General features: G+C 38.7%; 5 protein-coding genes across 10 annotated transcripts in view; 2 read left to right on the forward strand and 3 right to left on the reverse strand.

Annotated features, from left to right (window-relative positions):
• Window positions 1-2205, reverse strand: part of LOC109483670 (tRNA (uracil(54)-C(5))-methyltransferase homolog-B-like) — a 4535-nt gene extending 2330 nt beyond the window's left edge. The window contains exons 1-7 of the mRNA XM_019786706.1: window positions 2017-2205; window positions 1677-1754; window positions 1516-1576; window positions 1153-1293; window positions 869-968; window positions 647-717; window positions 77-294 (exon numbers count right to left, since the gene is read on the reverse strand). Coding sequence (XP_019642265.1) covers window positions 77-294; window positions 647-717; window positions 869-968; window positions 1153-1293; window positions 1516-1576; window positions 1677-1754; window positions 2017-2198 — 851 coding nt within the window. The 5' untranslated portion in view covers window positions 2199-2205. The remainder of the gene's footprint in view (window positions 1-76; window positions 295-646; window positions 718-868; window positions 969-1152; window positions 1294-1515; window positions 1577-1676; window positions 1755-2016) is intronic.
• Window positions 2206-3639: 1434 nt separating this feature from the next.
• Window positions 3640-5756, reverse strand: LOC109483716 (apoptogenic protein 1, mitochondrial-like). Its single transcript, XM_019786764.1, has 5 exons — window positions 5530-5756; window positions 4870-5085; window positions 4444-4507; window positions 4187-4277; window positions 3640-3903 (listed from the first exon to the last, which is right to left on the reverse strand). Exons 1-5 carry the CDS (start codon window positions 5614-5616, stop codon window positions 3813-3815), a joined length of 549 nt encoding a protein of 182 aa, XP_019642323.1. The 5' UTR covers window positions 5617-5756; the 3' UTR covers window positions 3640-3812.
• A 236-nt stretch (window positions 5757-5992) lies between these two features.
• Window positions 5993-9618, forward strand: LOC109483717 (protein FAM133-like). Of its 3 annotated transcripts, none has more exons than XM_019786765.1 (8): window positions 5993-6023; window positions 6394-6441; window positions 6799-6885; window positions 7208-7306; window positions 7416-7456; window positions 7771-7857; window positions 8176-8271; window positions 8515-9618. In XM_019786765.1, exons 1-8 carry the CDS (start codon window positions 6005-6007, stop codon window positions 8560-8562), a joined length of 525 nt encoding a protein of 174 aa, XP_019642324.1. In that variant the 5' UTR covers window positions 5993-6004; the 3' UTR covers window positions 8563-9618. The 3 variants fall into 3 exon arrangements, with proteins under 3 accessions (XP_019642324.1, XP_019642325.1, XP_019642326.1); XM_019786766.1 differs by having other exon boundaries at window positions 7211-7306; XM_019786767.1 differs by lacking the exon at window positions 5993-6023 and adding an exon at window positions 6057-6256.
• A 4240-nt stretch (window positions 9619-13858) lies between these two features.
• Window positions 13859-16084, reverse strand: LOC109483714. 2 transcript variants are annotated; one of them, XM_019786761.1, is made up of 6 exons: window positions 15985-16084; window positions 15578-15738; window positions 15228-15288; window positions 15024-15085; window positions 14746-14862; window positions 13859-14522 (listed from the first exon to the last, which is right to left on the reverse strand). In XM_019786761.1, the coding sequence occupies exons 1-6, from the start codon at window positions 16010-16012 to the stop codon at window positions 14361-14363; spliced, it is 591 nt and encodes a 196-aa protein (XP_019642320.1). In that variant the 5' UTR covers window positions 16013-16084; the 3' UTR covers window positions 13859-14360. The 2 variants fall into 2 exon arrangements, with proteins under 2 accessions (XP_019642320.1, XP_019642321.1); XM_019786762.1 differs by having other exon boundaries at window positions 15578-15729; window positions 15985-16027.
• Window positions 16085-16113: 29 nt separating this feature from the next.
• LOC109483708 (putative deoxyribonuclease TATDN3) overlaps window positions 16114-17287 on the forward strand; it is a 3099-nt gene continuing 1925 nt past the window's right edge. The window contains exons 1-5 of one of the 3 annotated variants that reach the window (XM_019786750.1): window positions 16114-16269; window positions 16544-16576; window positions 16753-16826; window positions 17013-17058; window positions 17208-17246. In XM_019786750.1, coding sequence (XP_019642309.1) covers window positions 16216-16269; window positions 16544-16576; window positions 16753-16826; window positions 17013-17058; window positions 17208-17246 — 246 coding nt within the window. In that variant the 5' untranslated portion in view covers window positions 16114-16215. The remainder of the gene's footprint in view (window positions 16270-16543; window positions 16577-16752; window positions 16827-17012; window positions 17059-17207; window positions 17247-17287) is intronic. The other 2 variants (XM_019786751.1, XM_019786752.1) reach the window with 2 other exon arrangements.

Here is a 17287-nt window from a genome sequence, read left to right on the forward strand (position 1 = left end):
TATACGTATAGTGCCAGTATTCTGGTCAGACTTTGCTGAACGTGAATGGCTTAATTCAGACTGAAATACAATGTACATGCAGTTTGAGTTGATTAGATACAAACAACTTTTCAGTACTGTGTAAATGAAATATATCCTGTTCCTGACCTGTGAGAGGTCAGCAGGGAAGAAGGTGATGATGACCATCTTGTCCCCCGCCATGTTGGTTCTGACCGTGATCTCCCTCCAGTGCCCTCCCTCGTGGAACAGGATGCAGGCCGGCAGAGGAGAGGACCGGATGTACTGCTGGTACAGCTGTCACAACATATGGTTTAAAATAATTCATTAAAAAAATATCATAAACATTGATCATTGGACAGTTTGAATGGAAACCAGATCAGGAGTACTGGTAGTCCCCACAAGGCTATAGGAAGCAGAGCTACCACCCTCTTTGAGATACATGTACTCATTAACTATGATTATAGTAGTTATGAATAATTTTATAAAATACATGTATGATTGCTATATGCCAAATATTCTAATCAGAAGGATGCCTGCTATGCCAAATGTGCTTTGGAAGACTTCTAGCCATCCCCCCCCTGCCCTGTGGTACAGCAGAGACGCAGGTTATATAATCTCTTTGTTGGAAAGAGAGAATGTTACGTACCCTAGCTACCTGTAGATGTGACTCAGGTATGTTGACACACCTGTCTGCTGGGACACAGATGATGTTATATCCTGTGGGGAATAGGGAGGTACGGACAATTAGACTATATACCTGTAGAGCTGTGCAGGTACAATGAAAAGTGGAGGCAATTTCCATTGCAACCAGCACTAGTGGAGTTATGCACAAAACATAGTTTGTTGTATGAGGATATTTGACACATACGTCTTCCTCTGCCAGAAAACAGTCCCACTGTCTTCTCATTCCCATCCAGTCCCTTGTTGATAGAGAAGTTGGACTTGTTTCTGTAGCCTTCTGTGATGGGCTGAACCAGAAAATATTCTTGTTAAAGTAAGTTTGGACAATTTGAGACTAGATTATTGCAGTTTGAACATGTTAGTTGACTTGAATGGATCTATGCATCTACACACATTCATGGGTCCTGTTCAAATAGATAGGTCAAAGAGGTTCAGATAGATGAATGACACCGGCATTAAAAAAAGACTCACAGAGGGTTTGGTAGCATCCAGTGGACAACACATGCCGCTGTTCTCCTCAGCCTGCCTCATGACGGGTGAGTCTGCAGGACAGACTGCTGACAGCTTCCTGGACAGAATCTTCAACACATGGGCTGCTTCATGGTATTTCCACTGAAGCATAATGAATGCAATATGAAATATACCATGCACTCAATATTCCATACACTAGATAGCAAAGTCTGAAATGAAGTTTCATATCATATACTAGTATTGGTGTTTAATTCTTGGAGGTAACAGGGGATGTACTATTATTTTTATTGATATAACGTTATATATAATGTTAGCCTCAATGTTAAACAAGACACCCTTGAATGTGCTAAAGTAAATGTTTACCTTTAGTTGGTCTTCATATGCCATTCTCGATCTCCAGAGCGGTATAACCTTCTTGAGTAATCTGGGCAAGAAAAATCAATTGTCACTCCGCCTATCCAAATCTTCAAAACGCACAAATCAGGAGAAAAAAATTATGTATAGAGGGAATAAAATCATCTTACCTATCCTGAATTCTGCCTTCGTCTTCGACATTCAGCTGTCGCTCTCTGGAATTCAAGGAGCACTCTAACTTCCTGAAACTACAGCAATATACTGAGTATAGTATAACGTATTTTTTAAAAAATCAAAATGTCATAACTCATATATGAACTTTTTGACGTATGAGTTGTGATACATAATTTGTATGTGAAACATATTATTGGACAAGTTATTCTAAGGCTGAAACATTAACTTGTAAGCCGGCAAAATTTCAAAACGCAAATTATTATGATTTTTTGCGACATAAAGAATGCCCCCCTCCCCCAACCACCGGTGCCAAGCCGATATTAAAATGAACAGTACCTTGCAATGTACCGGGTCTTTACATATCTTGTGATTACGCCTATCCTTGTTGTTGAATGCTGAAAAAAGAGGCATTTTTGTACTGTAGAGGTTACGCCAAGTAAGTCGATCGGAAGGCGTGAAGCACACGCGAAAAAATTTCTACAGGGGGCCGCCATCTTTGTTATTGTGGGACATGCCATTCAAATATGGGGGTGTTACACTCTAGGTTCACAATAGGCACAGTGTTTGCTTCTCCTACAGCAAAATTATAGATAGATAGATAGATAGATAGATAGAATGGTTTATTTCAAATTGAAAACTCCAAACATACACAATTTCAATTACCATCACATTGACAACAGACTCGCAGGCAGCCATACTGGCTGCCTGAATTGCTCCGAGGTCACAAAATGTCATTAAAATATGGGTATTATTGTTAAAAACTTATTACATATTATTAAATATTGTTAAAATTTATAAATCGTAAAATATTCCTCTGCTTTAGAAAATGGATTTATAGTCAATATACATGTTAAACGTTACGCAGTAAAAAAAGGCTGTTGTACAACATTAGCAACAGATTACTCTTACATTGCCGTTTCAGAGTTATTCAGTAACTTAACCATGTATGGTAGTGCGCTGTTTCTAAAACGTTCGGTTCTTGTTCTAAAACAGTCAATCTGGTTACTGGACCGTGTTGTACGTCCACTGATGTCCCCACGGCGGGGAGGGAACCAATGCCGGTAGTCGGGAGATTGTAAGAGTTTTTTGGCAAAAGTCAAGCAGAGGTGGTCTCGCCGTCGTTCCAAAGTCTCGAGGCCAAGTAGGAGACAGGCGTCAGCATAGTTAGTGTAGTTTTTGCCAAGGATAGTTCTGACGGCACGGCGTTGGATTCTCTCCAGCTGGTTACGTTGTGCTTGTGTAAGGCCTGGATGCCACGCTGGTACTGCGTACTCACACACTGGTCGGACGTAGCTTGTGTAGATTGTGAGTAAGTCCTCTATAGATAATCGGAAAGTCTTCAGTTTTCTAAGTAGGAACAGCCTCGTGCCGCCTTTCTTCACCATGTGTTCCACATGAACGTCCCATCTGAGGTCTGCTTGCAGGTGCAAGCCCAGTAACTTCGCCACTTTCACTTCCTGTAGGGGGTGGTCGTCTATTTTGAGTGGTGGTAGTGGTGGTACAGTTCTCGAAAAGTGTAGGTACATAACCTTGCACTTTTTCGGGTGAAGCTGCATTCTGTGGACCGTTGACCAGTTATTCAACTCGTCGAGATCGTGTTGGATCGTAGAGTTCCCGCTTATCTGACGACTCTCGATCAAGTTCAAATCGTCCACGAATTTCCATCGATTTGATGTCGCGTTTTCAGCGGCGCTGTTTATCAAGGCCAGGAAAACTAAGGGCCCCAAAACAGTCCCTTGGGGGAGACCACATGTTGTCTCGCTCCATTCCGAAAAACAGTCCTTGTAGCGCACCCGCTGTTTTCTATCTATTAAAGAACCAATTGAATCTATGTCTATATATGTTGTACCTCAGTAGGTATTGGAGGTTGAACTTTATATGTGCTGCAACTCTGTCAACAGTATGACAGATGATGACATGGGAGGAGTTTGCAAGAGAAGAGGGAACACACCACAGGAATTTCATACACCATTTATTGACAATCATTTATAGACAATCTATTTTTGTATTACATCAAATGTTTTTACATAAATATTGTACATGTACAAACAAATAGCATAATATTGAATTCATTGCATGTTGGTAACCTGAAACTTTGTTTTATAAGTGTTAAACTACTGACAAAGACTTCATTATCTTCTCATCATCCCCCTTGACACCAGCCTGGACATCTTCACTCTAAATGACAGATAGATGATGTAGAGATTCCTCTTGTACCACTCTCTGCAAAAAAAGGAAGATAAGAAAGAAATTTAGTTTATCTTACCAGTAGTTATATTTGTAATGATTGAACAATAAAACAACTGAAAACAAGTCAGGGATAAACTGTCTGTGGATGGTTGAATACTAACTGGACTATGAGAGGCAAAAAAGACTGTGATGTCAAATGCTCTGTTACATCTACACTTCAGGATCTGAAGGGACATATGCAATTCTGGTACATGCACATCCAATTTACTTTCCTGAAATGTTATATTGACATTTTATATCCCTATGTCAGACTTACCGCTGATACTGCAGTTGGCTATGTTGATGCTCAGTCAGAAATGTCCTGTAAAACTCTGACATGTCCTCAGCTGGAGGCATTCTTTTACTTCCTGTAGGGAGAAACATGGTCAGATTTTACAGATACGCAATCAGCAATGCCCTTGTAAAGCTCATCTTAGTTATAACCCTCCAGGCAGCAGTATAATTCCATGTAATGTTTAATAGCAGGCTGTGGATGCAAAAAAAGGACTCAAAATGAATTTCATAAAGACTCACCATCAGCACGAACTGAATTGCAATCCTCCTTTTCCAACCAGCTCCTGATAAAGTCTGCCTTCTCCTATAAGTCATGATAACAATAAGACAAGATAATTAAAATCCAAACATTTGATTAAATAGTCATCATACTGATTGACTCATGATCACTTCTCACATGAGATGAATACTTGGTAAACAAAGTATTATTCAGATTGTGTCTGGTAATCTCCAAGCAGATATATGCAAGGACCTGGCTCATTCTTGGTGTTTTGCTCAATGTTTTTTGCAACACTTAGTATGCCTTTTCAGTGTTGAATTCCTCTGAATAGTTTTAAAAAAGTGCAATACATGTATGAAAAAAAATGCAAATGTTACAAAAACATGAGCAGAACACTGAGAATGGATCCTCCCATCTGCTTGGAGATCAGAGTCAGGTAACATTACCTTGTTGAACTGCTGGTTGTGGTTGGACCAGAAGGCCTGGTTCCACTCCTGTGTGTCATCCCTCAGCTGTCGGAGTCTCTCCTCTGCTGCTGTCTCTCCTGAGGGAACCCTGAACTTGATGGGCCTGAGGTTGGAGCTGGGGTCTGCTGGGCCGATCCAGTCGTGGGTCATCTGGGACTGGGCTGGGGGCTGGGCGGCTATACCGGGAACATGGATCTGTGAAACAATCAAATTATGAACACTGAAGTAAAAACCATGTTGATATGACTCATTGTGAAAAGGTAATAAAATTACACAACAGTTAACATTACCTTATCTTTAAATGTGTGTCATCATCATTTACCTTTTTAGGTACATGTAACTGTATAACTTAAAGCTTATCTGTGTGTTGAATTTGAAAATGGTACATTTATAAGCAAGCTGGGAAATACTCTACATGTATAACGTATAAGGCTTTGTTCTTGCTTTTGATTTATCTTTTTTTTAACCATTATAATTTAGTGAAGCCCTACGTCAAGCTAGCTGCACAGCTACAGAGTTGACTCTGCCAACGGTACTTGTGCTACATAGATGTATACAAAGGGTTTTCATTTTACTAATAACAGTTACATGTATTGGACCATCCTGCTACTAGTATGGCGTACTGTAATGTGTAGTTACCTTCGTCTGTCCTTTTCTCCGGACAGCCGGCCGGTGTTTTCTGGCCGCAGCGCACGCGTTTCTGGCTGTACAGAAGGTTCGAATCATCTTGGCCGTCTACTCTGACTTATAAGAAAGCATAAGATTACAATTTTTGAGGACCTGGGTCGTGCCAGCGCATCCTATCAGACGATATCTGACTGAGAAAGATGCAGCTCCACAGAAGTCCCGCTCCCAAAGATTTCCGGTCAAAGGTTGTCCGACTAGTCCAGTGTACTTTAGGGGATTCTTTTCATAGCCTAAAAAATATTAGCATGATTTTAAACATCTTAGAGAAATATTTAATACGTCTGCATAGTGTGATAAAATTAGTTCACATTAATATATGTTATATTTATGATACATGTTCTATTAAATCGTTTTATTAAGAGCTTATACTGAATACAAAGTTCACCGAATTCCCCTACTCAAAAATGATCACATCCATACTTCCAACATGGCTTCCAGAGAGGCTGGTATGTGGAGTTTTGCTTCTTCTTAACGTGATTTTAGGATTGTTGGTCACATTTACGGACAGATATACCTCTCAGATGACGGTATCATTTTACTAAAAAGCCATCTTCAATTGTATTCTTTGCTTGTTTCAAGGAAACGCGGCATATGTGGAATTTAACATAATGGGGAGGGGGGTGGCAGATTTGTGTGTCTCATCTGATTTTATTGAAAGATGTCCAAAAAGTCTTTGAAGGTATAAAGTAGTAAAAGAATGTTTTGGTACTTTGTGTTTTGTTTGAAGAAAAGTGTATTTCTGCCTGAAGTGGTGTTCAGAATCTCTATGTTTCCAAGATTTTGCATTTATTTCCATGGTTTTGTTCCTATTTGCAGAGAGAATGGGCAGAAAGAGGAGCCCCAGCAGGCATAGTGAGGACAGGAGTGAGTAACTAATTAACCTTCTCCCTGCCAAAGTAGACGTTTGGCACCTTATTTGTATACAGGCTTAGGCAGCAGGGAGAAGGTTAAACAGCACAGTTACTTTTGCAAATGAAGGCGAACAAGTAACATTTGTGCATTTCAATTAGATTAACTATTTTAGTATCAAACTTAGAGAGGGGCGAATATCATTAAATATTAAGATGATATGGCTTATGTAAGGCAAAGCAGCTTGTACCTGAAACATAGCACTTGAGATTATCACTGATAATGTATCTTGGACTGTCGGCTTTACATTTCCATCCAAACCATGTGTACAGGTGTATGATTTTATGTTAAAGAAGAATTTCTTGTGTGCAGGACATGTGAAAAAGAAGAGGAAACATGAAAGAGACAGCAGCAGCAGTAGCAGTTCAGACAGCAGCGTGTCCAGTTCCAGCAGTGAAGGTACATCACTACATGTGCTATCAGTTACTATTGCAGTCTACTCCATTCTAGTCTACTCCTCTGATTATCCTGCCAGATAGTTTGGCACTTGATTACATCATGTCAGTTGTTTTGGGTATGGAATATTTCTTGGAAGCAGTTGAACTTTTGAATTGCCCATCCTCAATACCATGCTGTAACGTTACAAAAAAACTGTGACAACTCAAAGCCAATCGGAGTTCTTGCTTATGGACATGTGTTTGTTCTTTTCTTCTACCATGATGTAAAAATGTATGGTCAGAGGGAAGGGAATGAATGCCCTAACTGTGCCTTTTTTTTTCAGAAGACAGACGTAGGAGGCACAAAAAGGACGGAAGGTCTCGACCAAGCAGCACATCATCATCATCATCATCTTCCAGTTCTTCACATAGCTCAAGCTCAGGTATGATGGGTCAGTACAGGCAGCATTCACATTGACTTAGGAATTGCAAGTCCTGCAATTAATGCAGTCCTGTGACATTTTTTTGTCTTGTTCTTTATTAATATAACAGATGATGAAAGGAAGAAGAGGAAGAAGGACAAACATAAGAAGGTGAGTTGGGAACAGTAACATTATAATGTAGTAGTAGGTACCACAATACATGTACTATGAATAGAAAAGAGTGTATGTGCCAGGTTTAAGTGAAGAAACTTTTCATGCAAGTCTAAAAACAAAGTCTCTTTTCAAGACATTTTTTACAAAAAGCAGGAATACATGCTACATAGTTTGCGTTTTTTCACTAATTAATCCTCGGATGTTAAATGTAAAGCTCATTCTAACGATATTTATTTTTTATGATCCTCCCTGAGTCACCTTCTCCCCCTCCTGATCACACACATGCCTGCTGTCATGTGAGCTTCCTGTAGACTGAGAAGAAGAAGAAGCATCGAAGCAAGAAGAAATCCAAGAAGTATGCTGAAAGTAAAAGTAGCCGTCCTGTGCAGCTGTCAAAGGTGATACATTTTGCGTACATTGAACAAAACTGAAGCTGATCACAGTGCTTTTTTTCTTACTCAGTGGTCTCCACATAACAAGGCCAGCATGCTACTGCAAGGTTACAGGTTTATCTAGATCTAGAGTGATGGGACATTTCATTTGTTTGTATCCGTATAGATTTTACATGTTGAATCATTTTTTAGTTGAAATCCTTTAAGTCACCAAGTGCCAAGCATAGATAAGTGGTGTTGTATTTTGCCTGACTTGGCTACAGAAGTTACATTTACCATGTCATCAAAAACTGTTGTGCACTTTTCTTATTGACACAAATGTAGTACATGAAAGACAAGAAGGAGAAGGAAGAACAGAGAAGTGTTATCTCTGGCCACAAAATCAAACTCAAGGTCAAGAAGTCCAAAAAGGACAAGGAGGTAAGTATTGCTGTAGGTTTGTACATGTTTATAATCCTGCTTCATTTGTAAACGTTGAAACCATTACTGTATTTCTTTAGACTGTTTGTGGCCAACCAATCCTATAGTGCAGTAGTGATACATCTCAAATGCATATTTGCAGTGTCATAAATTCATGAGGTCACAGCAAAAATAAAACCATGAACATTTAAAGATTTGCAGCAAAAGCATATGAAGGTTTGTTTTTCTACATTCTTGTTGCAGCGAGACAAGAACAGGGCCGAGTTGTTGAACTTCCTGAACTCCCAGTGAGGCAGAGGATCTGGTCGGGGTTTGGGGCTACACAACTGTAGGATACAGATGATAGCAGGATGGCACAGATGTCTTTACATGATGTATGTTGTGGTACAACTGAAGACTGTATTGTTCAGAGTCACCTACTTCAAATTGATTGTGTAGGAAATGAAACATGCTGCCACTTGGGGACTCCACATGAAGTGTGCTGTGCCTTGTGATATTGCTGGACAAAGTGTGTCAGTCTGCCATGGACCGTTCTATAAGTTGAGTGATGTTGCTTAGGGAAAGTTGAGTAGCAAGATATATCATAGACAGGGTAACTTTATAAGATATCAAATTATCAATGGCATACACGTACATGGCTGGAATGTTGTTACACTTGTGCAGGATTAAGATAAGATGTAAAATTAGACAGGATGTGCTGGCTTCCTTGGAATAAAACTTATGTGGTAGTTTGGTTGAACTTACAGCATAAATTGTCATTTTCTTCAAAAATATTGTTTTTTTACACAAATTTGTGTTGGGTACAGGAAAATTAATCTTCAAGCAGATCTTTCAGTGTTGGAAGACAGTATCCAATTGACCAGTCTGTAACAATTTCCCTCCAAGCAGATATTTCGGTGAGGGAAGACAGTATCCAATTGGCCAGTCTGCAACAATGTGGCCAGTCTGGCCATTTGGTTACTGTTTTCCCTCACCGAAAGATCTGCTTGGAGATTAAAGGAAAATTGTAAAGCCTTCTGAAGTTATTTTTCCAGAGTATTTATCAAACTTAACTGGTATAGGTCATCACGGTGCAGTGTTGGAGGCTCAGTGTTGGGGGTGTTTCATACACTCTGTAAAGGGTGTGACAGATGATGATAATACATGTGCAGAATGTTGTGTGATTTGTCATAGAGTAGAGAAGACACCATTACTCCATGTGTTAGGCATTTTACTTGTCATCAAAACACACTACTTACAAAATAGAAAGGTCAGCCTGATGTGGCTGTGGGTGGCACAGAATAAAGATGTTAGCAAGTTAACTATCAACATATTTTTGTGACCGTTGAACATGTATATACACATGTATATACTGTACATTCCACTTAAAATTCCCAATCTAGAAACAGCTGTTGAGATGGAAGATAATAATGTTCTTTTACAGCCTTGCTTATCTGACTACTGACTGTCAAATAGGTTAACCTGGAAGTCAGGAAACCTCACCTTTCGTCTCAACATCTGTTTAGAGGTTACACAATTCCTGCCCTTAAAAAGTTTATCAGATCAACTGGATGGTAGTCTTCTTCCACAGAAAATTTAGATATCTAATCTTCTTAAGAGTCATTGCACGAGAAAACCAGGCAGAGGCCGGAAGATGGGGGTCGGCCAAATCGGCTCATACTTTGTATGTGAGATAGGTATGAGGAACTATTAACAGCCATATAGTTTAAACCCTCCAGGTATTTTTCGTTATGGAGTTCTGGGACCCCCCTCTGAGACCCTCAAAAATCTAACAATTTATGGCTGAAAATTACTGAAATTACAATGGATACCACGGTAATTCTGATGATGATATGAACATGGGATGTCTTTTGTCACATATCTTGGGTCTTCTACTTTTACAAAACAAAAATTGAAGATGCAACATTAAAGTTAAAAGGGTATATCAGGGGGTTACCAGAACCAATGAAAACAGAATTTTCATCTTTCTAAATTTTAGTCATTTTTAAGTAGCTTTTTCTCCGTGACGCGGCAAATTTGATAAACGGTTTTACCGTTGCTGGAGAGAGGAACATCTGCTGATTCAAAAACAAGTGTCGTTTAATTGGGCCACGCATAACGCGGGCCGTGAACGAAGGGTCTTTATGGGGGTTTTCCGGGTTTTGGACCATAATAAATTAGCTAACAACGTCTCTTTACGGGGTAAATCATGGACATTTTTTGTGCAGCTGCATGGGATCAATGGACAATTGTTGAAAAATGCTAAAAATAATTAGAAATATTCGTTGGGGCTCCACATGGGGGATACAAGGATACCTAAAAAGCGAATTTAAATTGATTTTACACAATTTATCACATTTTATTTCTAATTTCCATTAGTAACTATCTTTCAAAATTAATTTTATGCATTCACTTTGTGCTAAATATTATAAAGGCTAAGTATGGGGTTCATCAGAACACCATGTGTGAAACCAGCTACCAAAAAAAAAACACAAGCCACATGGGTGCATACACGTAGATACAAGTACTCCAAATGGACAATCTAGCAAGAGGACTAAGAATATGTGGCATGTAAGCTAAATATAACAGTAAAAACAGTCAAATTCAACTAAAGGCCACTGAAAATACAGGTTTGCCAAATATACTCAGGCTTTCATTATTGGATTAAATGGACTAGTTAGCATTTACATATACAGGAACATCTGGTTATACTTATAAGATAAGGAAACCAATTCATTAAAAATCCGTCATCTAATAACAAATCAGCAGTAAATTTTACCAAATAAAAATCCCAGACCAGTTAGAATCGCGTTACAATATAATGTCAATCAATTCAAATGAGAAAAGTATCTCCATCCTTGACTGTACCATCATCGACTATTCCTTGATATATTTATGACAATTCAGGCCTAAATTACTGGATATTGTCATTATGCAAGCATTGGATTAATTCAATTTTTCAAGTATCCTTATGCCCCCCCCCCATGCAGAACCCCCTTAAACCGGCATAATTTTTGACCCAAATCTATGCATGCATGGTTTTCCCCCAACTACACAAAAACGGCCATATATTGCCCTTCACTGCGACATTTTATGATCGATTTGTATGATCTAATAGACCCATGGCCCATTTATGTGTGATTTGTGGTCCAGTAATTAGACCAGACTTGTTTCTGAATGAACTGAAACATGTCTTCTATCCTGCAAGGATAGTGTTCCTGTTTCTGGGGAAAATTAAAATCAAGAGAGATGAAAAGTCTCATTTCATGATGTAATGTGCTAAAACTAAAAGGTTGTAAACATCGAAGAGGAAAGAACAATTTAAAAGCACATAGCAAAACACTTTCATTTTCTTATAGCACTGGTCCTATTTTGAAAATAGACCATTTTCTCTAGATCTACAGGTCATTGTGCGCACGTTGACATGTAGAAATTTGTTTTAGTTTTCCACATGTGTACTTTTGAGACTTTGGCAAATGAGAAAGAAAAACAAAGTTGTACTAATATCTAGGACAGCTCAACTTGTACCTTCTTTTGGTGTATGAGTGTCTTTGCTTGAATCGGAGGATATTAGTTAGTATTAATATGTTACATCTAGTAAGTAAATTATTATCAACTCTAGTTCTCTTCTTCACAAGTTCCGAAGAGAACCCCACTTTCTGTCTATGCACAGATAACACAACAAGGTATAGGGTAGTGCGCACCGTGGAAGCACGAATGACCGGGGGAAGGGAGACGGGATGGGGGAATGGGATTAATTAGAGGGGGAGTGGCTACAGTACCATCTGTGCGCCGACAGAAAGTGGAAAAACTAACTTATTGTAGATCACAGATGTATAATATGGTATGTTTTAAAGATGTAAGAATTAAGTATGAAATGAATTTGAATGACTTTGTTTCACTTAGATGATTAGCAGTTAGAATATTTAAATCAAGATTTGGCTAATGACGTTTACAATAAATATGCACAGTTCTCCTGATACATTCCAAATTTTCATGCTCCCGCATCCCAGACAAGTCAGTACAAACCAGCCCTGGCAGACTTTTTGCATTTTTGTGTTTTATTTTTGCAAACATAAGTTTTGTAAAAAGAAATGCCCGGGGCGGGCGATTGCCACATTTGCGAAGCTTGCAAGAGCGTCTCCAACAAATACACTTTTGGAACGCCGTACAAACTAAAATTCTCAATCATAATATACTAGTATATGATTAAAACCAACCTCCAGACTACATTGAATGTATACTTTCAGTGCTGTTATTTTCCAGCTTTGGTAATCACCTTGTTGTCATATGGTCTTAACGGCATTTACGATATGCTCAGTTCATTTAAGATGTTTTCTAAACAATCCAAGTAAAAAGCCTTTCATTTCATGATAATTTCGTAAATAGCAAATTATACAAGCTGAAAAGACGTTCTAAATAGAAAATGCTAAACTGTTCACTGTTCAGAAAGCCAAAGTGGGAAGAATGCCCCTCTTGAGTATGAGTGGATTTCAAAGACCTTCCTATCTTCCGACCTACTGCTGACTTATACAGCGATCCTAAATGGCCTGAGTAATTTTTTCAGTGGCCTTCAGTTGAATTTGCCTGTTTTTACGGTTGTGTTTAGCTTTATTCTTAGTCCTGTTGCTATAGTGTTCATTTAGAGTACTTGTATCTAAGTGCATGCACCCATGCGGCTTGTGTATATGGTAGCTAGTTTCACACATGGTGTTGTGATAACCCCCATACATAGCCTCCATATTATTTAGCACAAAGTGAATGCACAAAATTAATTTTGAAAGGTAGTTACTAATGGAAATTAGAAATAAAATGTGATAAATTGTGTAAAATCAGTTTAAATTCGCTTTTTAGGTATCCTTGTATCCCCCATGTGGAGCCCCAACGAATATTTCTAATTATTTTTAGCATTTTTCAACAATTGTCCATTGATCCCATGCAGCTGCACAAAAAATGTCCATGATTTACCCCGTAAAGAGACGTTGTTAGCTAATTTATTATGGTCCAAAACCCGGAAAACCCCCATAAAGACCCTTCGTTCACGGCCCGCATTATGCGTGGCCCAATTAAACGACACTTGTTTTTGAATCAGCAGATGTTCCTCTTTCCAGCAACGGTAAAACCGTTTATCAAATTTGCCGCGTCACGGAGAAAAAGCTACTTAAAAATGACTAAAATTTAGAAAGATGAAAATTCTGTTTTCATTGGTTCTGGTAACCCCCTGATATACCCTTTTAACTTTAATGTTGCATCTTCAATTTTTGTTTTGTAAAAGTAGAAGACCCAAGCTATGTGACAAAAGAAACCCCATGTTCATATCGTCATCAGAATTACCGTGGTGTCCATTGTAATTTCAGTAATTTTCAGCCATAAATTGTTAGATTTTTGAGGGTCTCAGAGGGGGGTCCCAGAACTCCATAACGAAAAATACCTGGAGGGTTTAAACTATATGGCTGTTAATAGTTCCTCATACCTATCTCACATACAAAGTATGAGCCGATTTGGCCGACCCCCATCTTCCGACCTCTGCCTGGTTTTGCCTGGTTTTCTCGTGCAATGACTCTTAAAGTCATGTAGCTCTATATCTCCATAACTTAACACTTCATAGAAATAAAATATAGAAAAAGCAGAAATAAAGATGCCAAAAAACTACAACCATCTTATTGGCAGAAATATATATATACATGTGTAAAAGTGATGAAATTCATTTAGCAAATTACATACCAGTGAGTATCACCAAAGTGTTTTTACAAGAACGTAGGAGTTGGATGCCAGTTTGCTCTCACCAATGTTTCTCTCTAATGTGATGGCTATATACTCCAATGGATCATAGGGGTAGAATTGGAGACTACCGTACACAAAAAAGTGATAGGCACGAGCTAAAAATACAGAAACAAGTTCATAACAAAGGGACAAGCACATACAAAGCTCTGAGAGAAGACTACTGTTCTTCAGTGAATTCATAAGGCACAACAGTTTTCATATATTTTTATACACAGTAGAAAATGCGACAACATAAAAAGATACAGCAGAAAAAAATAGTTCCAGTGATAGGTACTACATGTATACTATATTACAACAGACATAATGATGCTATTATCATTGAAGGCTTAGTTTTTCTGCCTCAGAATGTAACCAGAGGCTGCATGTTTCCTGAGCGACTTGGAGGCGACCTTGTCCTCCAGCAGGAGTCTTCGGGAGGCTCGTGGGGAGGGTGTAGGGGCGGGGCTCCGGTCCAGCTGATTCCGAAGTGGTGTGAGAGAGGCTGCCATCTAGCAAAGGAAACAGGATCACATCATGCTAAGAATTGACAAGACTGACTTATGTGACAATTGACTAGTAAGACTGGCATATTTCACGCCAACAAGGAGTCCATGACTAACTGATGTATAACCTTTTTCCTTTATACATGTACCAAGGTATGTACAATATCATAGCATTGTGTATGCAACTGTTCACTAGAGCAAAATAAAATGTTTCATTGAAATAGAAAACCTTTGCTTCATCCTTGTGTGGCCTGAAGAGAACCCTGTCAGTTTTGGTGACAACTGCTGGCTGCTCCAGAAGTACCTTCTTAGTTCTCTCTGCTTTCCCAATAACTGCTGGAATGGTCTGGGGAGGGGCAATCACAAAAAAAAATGTTAACAAAGTTGTAATAGGGTAGAGTGCAAAAAAATGCTTACAAATAGCCATGCCAGCTATACACTAGAATGAAAACCTGGACATTTTTCATACCTCGTTTCATGTTGATAGTGTACAGTACTGAGACTCACCTTGATCTGTTGTCCTAAGGTGTGCATGGAGTCCCTGCATCTGTCCAGGAGACTCTGATCATCTGAATCAATGAAATGGAATGATGAAGAACATTGATCAATTTGATGTGTTGAACATATAACTTTCACAATAGATAAAACATGCACATTATCAGATTCAGACAAAATGATCCATACAAAAGGAAACAAAATATAATGACATACCTGCTGTATTGTGGTCCTCAGATAGGACTATAGAACTTTTCACGACTGGGACATAATTATCCTGTTAAAAAGTATACATAATGATATACAAGTGAATATGTCAACGCCACCATCGTGTATTGGTTTCACCTAGCACGTCCTTGGTTTCACTAATTCCTTGGTTTCACAAAATGTTATGCTTATAAATAAGTTGCATCCTACAACTCTACCTTTCCTCTAAGGTTGCCAGTTTCTGTTACAAAATCTCTAAAAGGCAGTTTGGAAAACATAACGATATTGCCCCCCCCCCATCTGCTTGGAAATTATACAATATCAGGGCGTTGCTAGCAACAAATGAAGGGAAGACAAACCAGTGCGGCAGCCTGGGCCCTCAGTTTCTTGGACAGTTGTTTGGTTATTTTCTGTGGACAAATCTTCCTCTTCCTTGTCGTGCTGCATATAAGATTGTCCAGTTCCTGCTCCGGTGTTGTCTCCTGCTTCTCATTCTGACTTGCCTGGGGATCTGTATGAACTATGGAAGAACAAAATCCATAATTTGTTGTCGCTAAGACCAAGGAGCTTTTTATACTTTTAACCTCCTTGCTAAGACCCAACCACTGGCTGTATCATACACTTTTTCGTCAAAAGTGTACAATCGCCGATCCTATATCTTACAAACAATACCTCTGGAGTTAACGAATGTCTATGCGGCCACAAATATAAGGTAACTGATCGAAAACAGAGCACAAACGACAACAAAAATTGTTTTTTTTCTTACCTGACGTTTGGGGATGACTTTCCGCCATCTTGAAATTTTCCCGCTTACGAATGACGCAGGCGCAGTAATGATATTTTCAAGGGTTAAAGGTCAACACAGTTCAGTGGGGTGCGTTTCACATACATATTTTGTTCAAAAGTTGGTTTTGATTCACGGTTTTCGAGATGGTATCATAAATTATCAATTACATTTAGAGATTGCAGATGTAAAGGAAGAAGACTGGGCAAGGAAATGGAAGGCTACATCGATTGTCACTGTCACATTTCCGCGGAGGAGTTTAATGAGGTAGGGAAGGAACAGAACAGAAGGAAGAGATCTCAGAATCAGATCATCTTCAAGTTTCTTCATCACTTTCCATCCTGTTCTAGTACTTCTAGCTCCAGTATGCTCCTCTGATCGCTTTACTGGTGAGTAGACAACAGGGAAGCGATCATAGCAGCGACTAAGTTGATATCATTCAGCATAACATTATTGTACACAGTACATTGTTACACTGCTATTAGGCATAAAGGAGTATTCATACGTTTTTAGCATTGCCTCTCATTTATATCTTTTTAAGGACCTGGATGAAGTTATAACAAGAGCAAAAGAGGTGAGTTGAGATATGTAATGTTCATGTTAATTGATGTTGGCAGTATATGAGAACTGACAATTTAGGACATGCATTATGGCTGATATGTTATAACAGTTACTATTGTTCACTTTGTTCCATAAGTCTTGGAGATATGTAAACCCTTAAGATTTATAAGGTTTTGTCATTCCTCCCAGGCTGGCATCAGTGCAATTGTTGCTGTTGCAGAGTTTCCTTCTGAAGCTCCCAGGATTCTTAGCCTGTCTGAAAAGTGGGTGAAGAACTTGAGTCTTGTACTTATTTTTATCAGTGGAGATTCTTTGGCTGTGCTCTTGCAGATGTTTCTGTGTACATTAAGTGTTGGTCAACCTAATACATGATGATGTACCGTTAGTATATGTAATATGGTTACTTTCTGAATTTCTTTTCTTTAATTCATGAGATTCTTATTTCACAGATATAAGGACTTTATTTTCCCATGCCTTGGGGTCCATCCTGTCCAGGTAGGGGTTTTCACATAACACCAGTTTTTTTTTATTTTAATGCATTGTTAACCTTTCATTTGTATATTTGACTATTCATGGGCAGCACTTCAATAAATTATCAATAATCAATAAAAATGTTACAAAAATATGTTTTCTTTTTCATACAGGCTGAACCACCTGACTCCCAAAGAAGTGTAACTTTGGAGGTACTGTAATGATTTTTTTTAGTAGATTTGTTTATGCTATG

The sequence above is a fragment of the Branchiostoma belcheri genome, unplaced genomic scaffold (assembly GCF_001625305.1).
Source record: "Branchiostoma belcheri isolate BF01 breed outbred unplaced genomic scaffold, Haploidv18h27 scaffold66, whole genome shotgun sequence".
Lineage (NCBI taxonomy): Eukaryota > Metazoa > Chordata > Leptocardii > Amphioxiformes > Branchiostomatidae > Branchiostoma > Branchiostoma belcheri.

What these genes read in the sequence shown, in the direction of transcription:
- LOC109483716 (XM_019786764.1), bottom strand. Translation starts at nt 5,616, where the DNA reads ATGATTCGAACCTTCTGTACAGCCAGAAACGCGTGCGCTGCGGCCAGA. An exon ending in CAATTCAGTTCGTGCTGATG is followed by an intron (nt 4,278 to 4,443) that starts GTGAGTCTTTAT and finishes TTCTCCCTACAG; the next exon opens with GAAGTAAAAGAATGCCTCCA. An exon ending in AGCCAACTGCAGTATCAGCG is followed by an intron (nt 3,904 to 4,186) that starts GTAAGTCTGACA and finishes CTTTTTTTGCAG; the next exon opens with AGAGTGGTACAAGAGGAATC.
- LOC109483717 (XM_019786765.1), top strand. An exon ending in GTCCAGTTCCAGCAGTGAAG is followed by an intron (nt 6,886 to 7,207) that starts GTACATCACTAC and finishes TTTTTTTTTCAG; the next exon opens with AAGACAGACGTAGGAGGCAC. An exon ending in AGTCCAAAAAGGACAAGGAG is followed by an intron (nt 8,272 to 8,514) that starts GTAAGTATTGCT and finishes TTCTTGTTGCAG; the next exon opens with CGAGACAAGAACAGGGCCGA.
- LOC109483714 (XM_019786761.1), bottom strand. Translation starts at nt 16,012, where the DNA reads ATGGCGGAAAGTCATCCCCAAACGTCAG. An exon ending in AAGTCATCCCCAAACGTCAG is followed by an intron (nt 15,739 to 15,984) that starts GTAAGAAAAAAA and finishes GTTCTTCCATAG; the next exon opens with TTCATACAGATCCCCAGGCA. An exon ending in CACACAAGGATGAAGCAAAG is followed by an intron (nt 14,523 to 14,745) that starts GTTTTCTATTTC and finishes TTCCTTTGCTAG; the next exon opens with ATGGCAGCCTCTCTCACACC.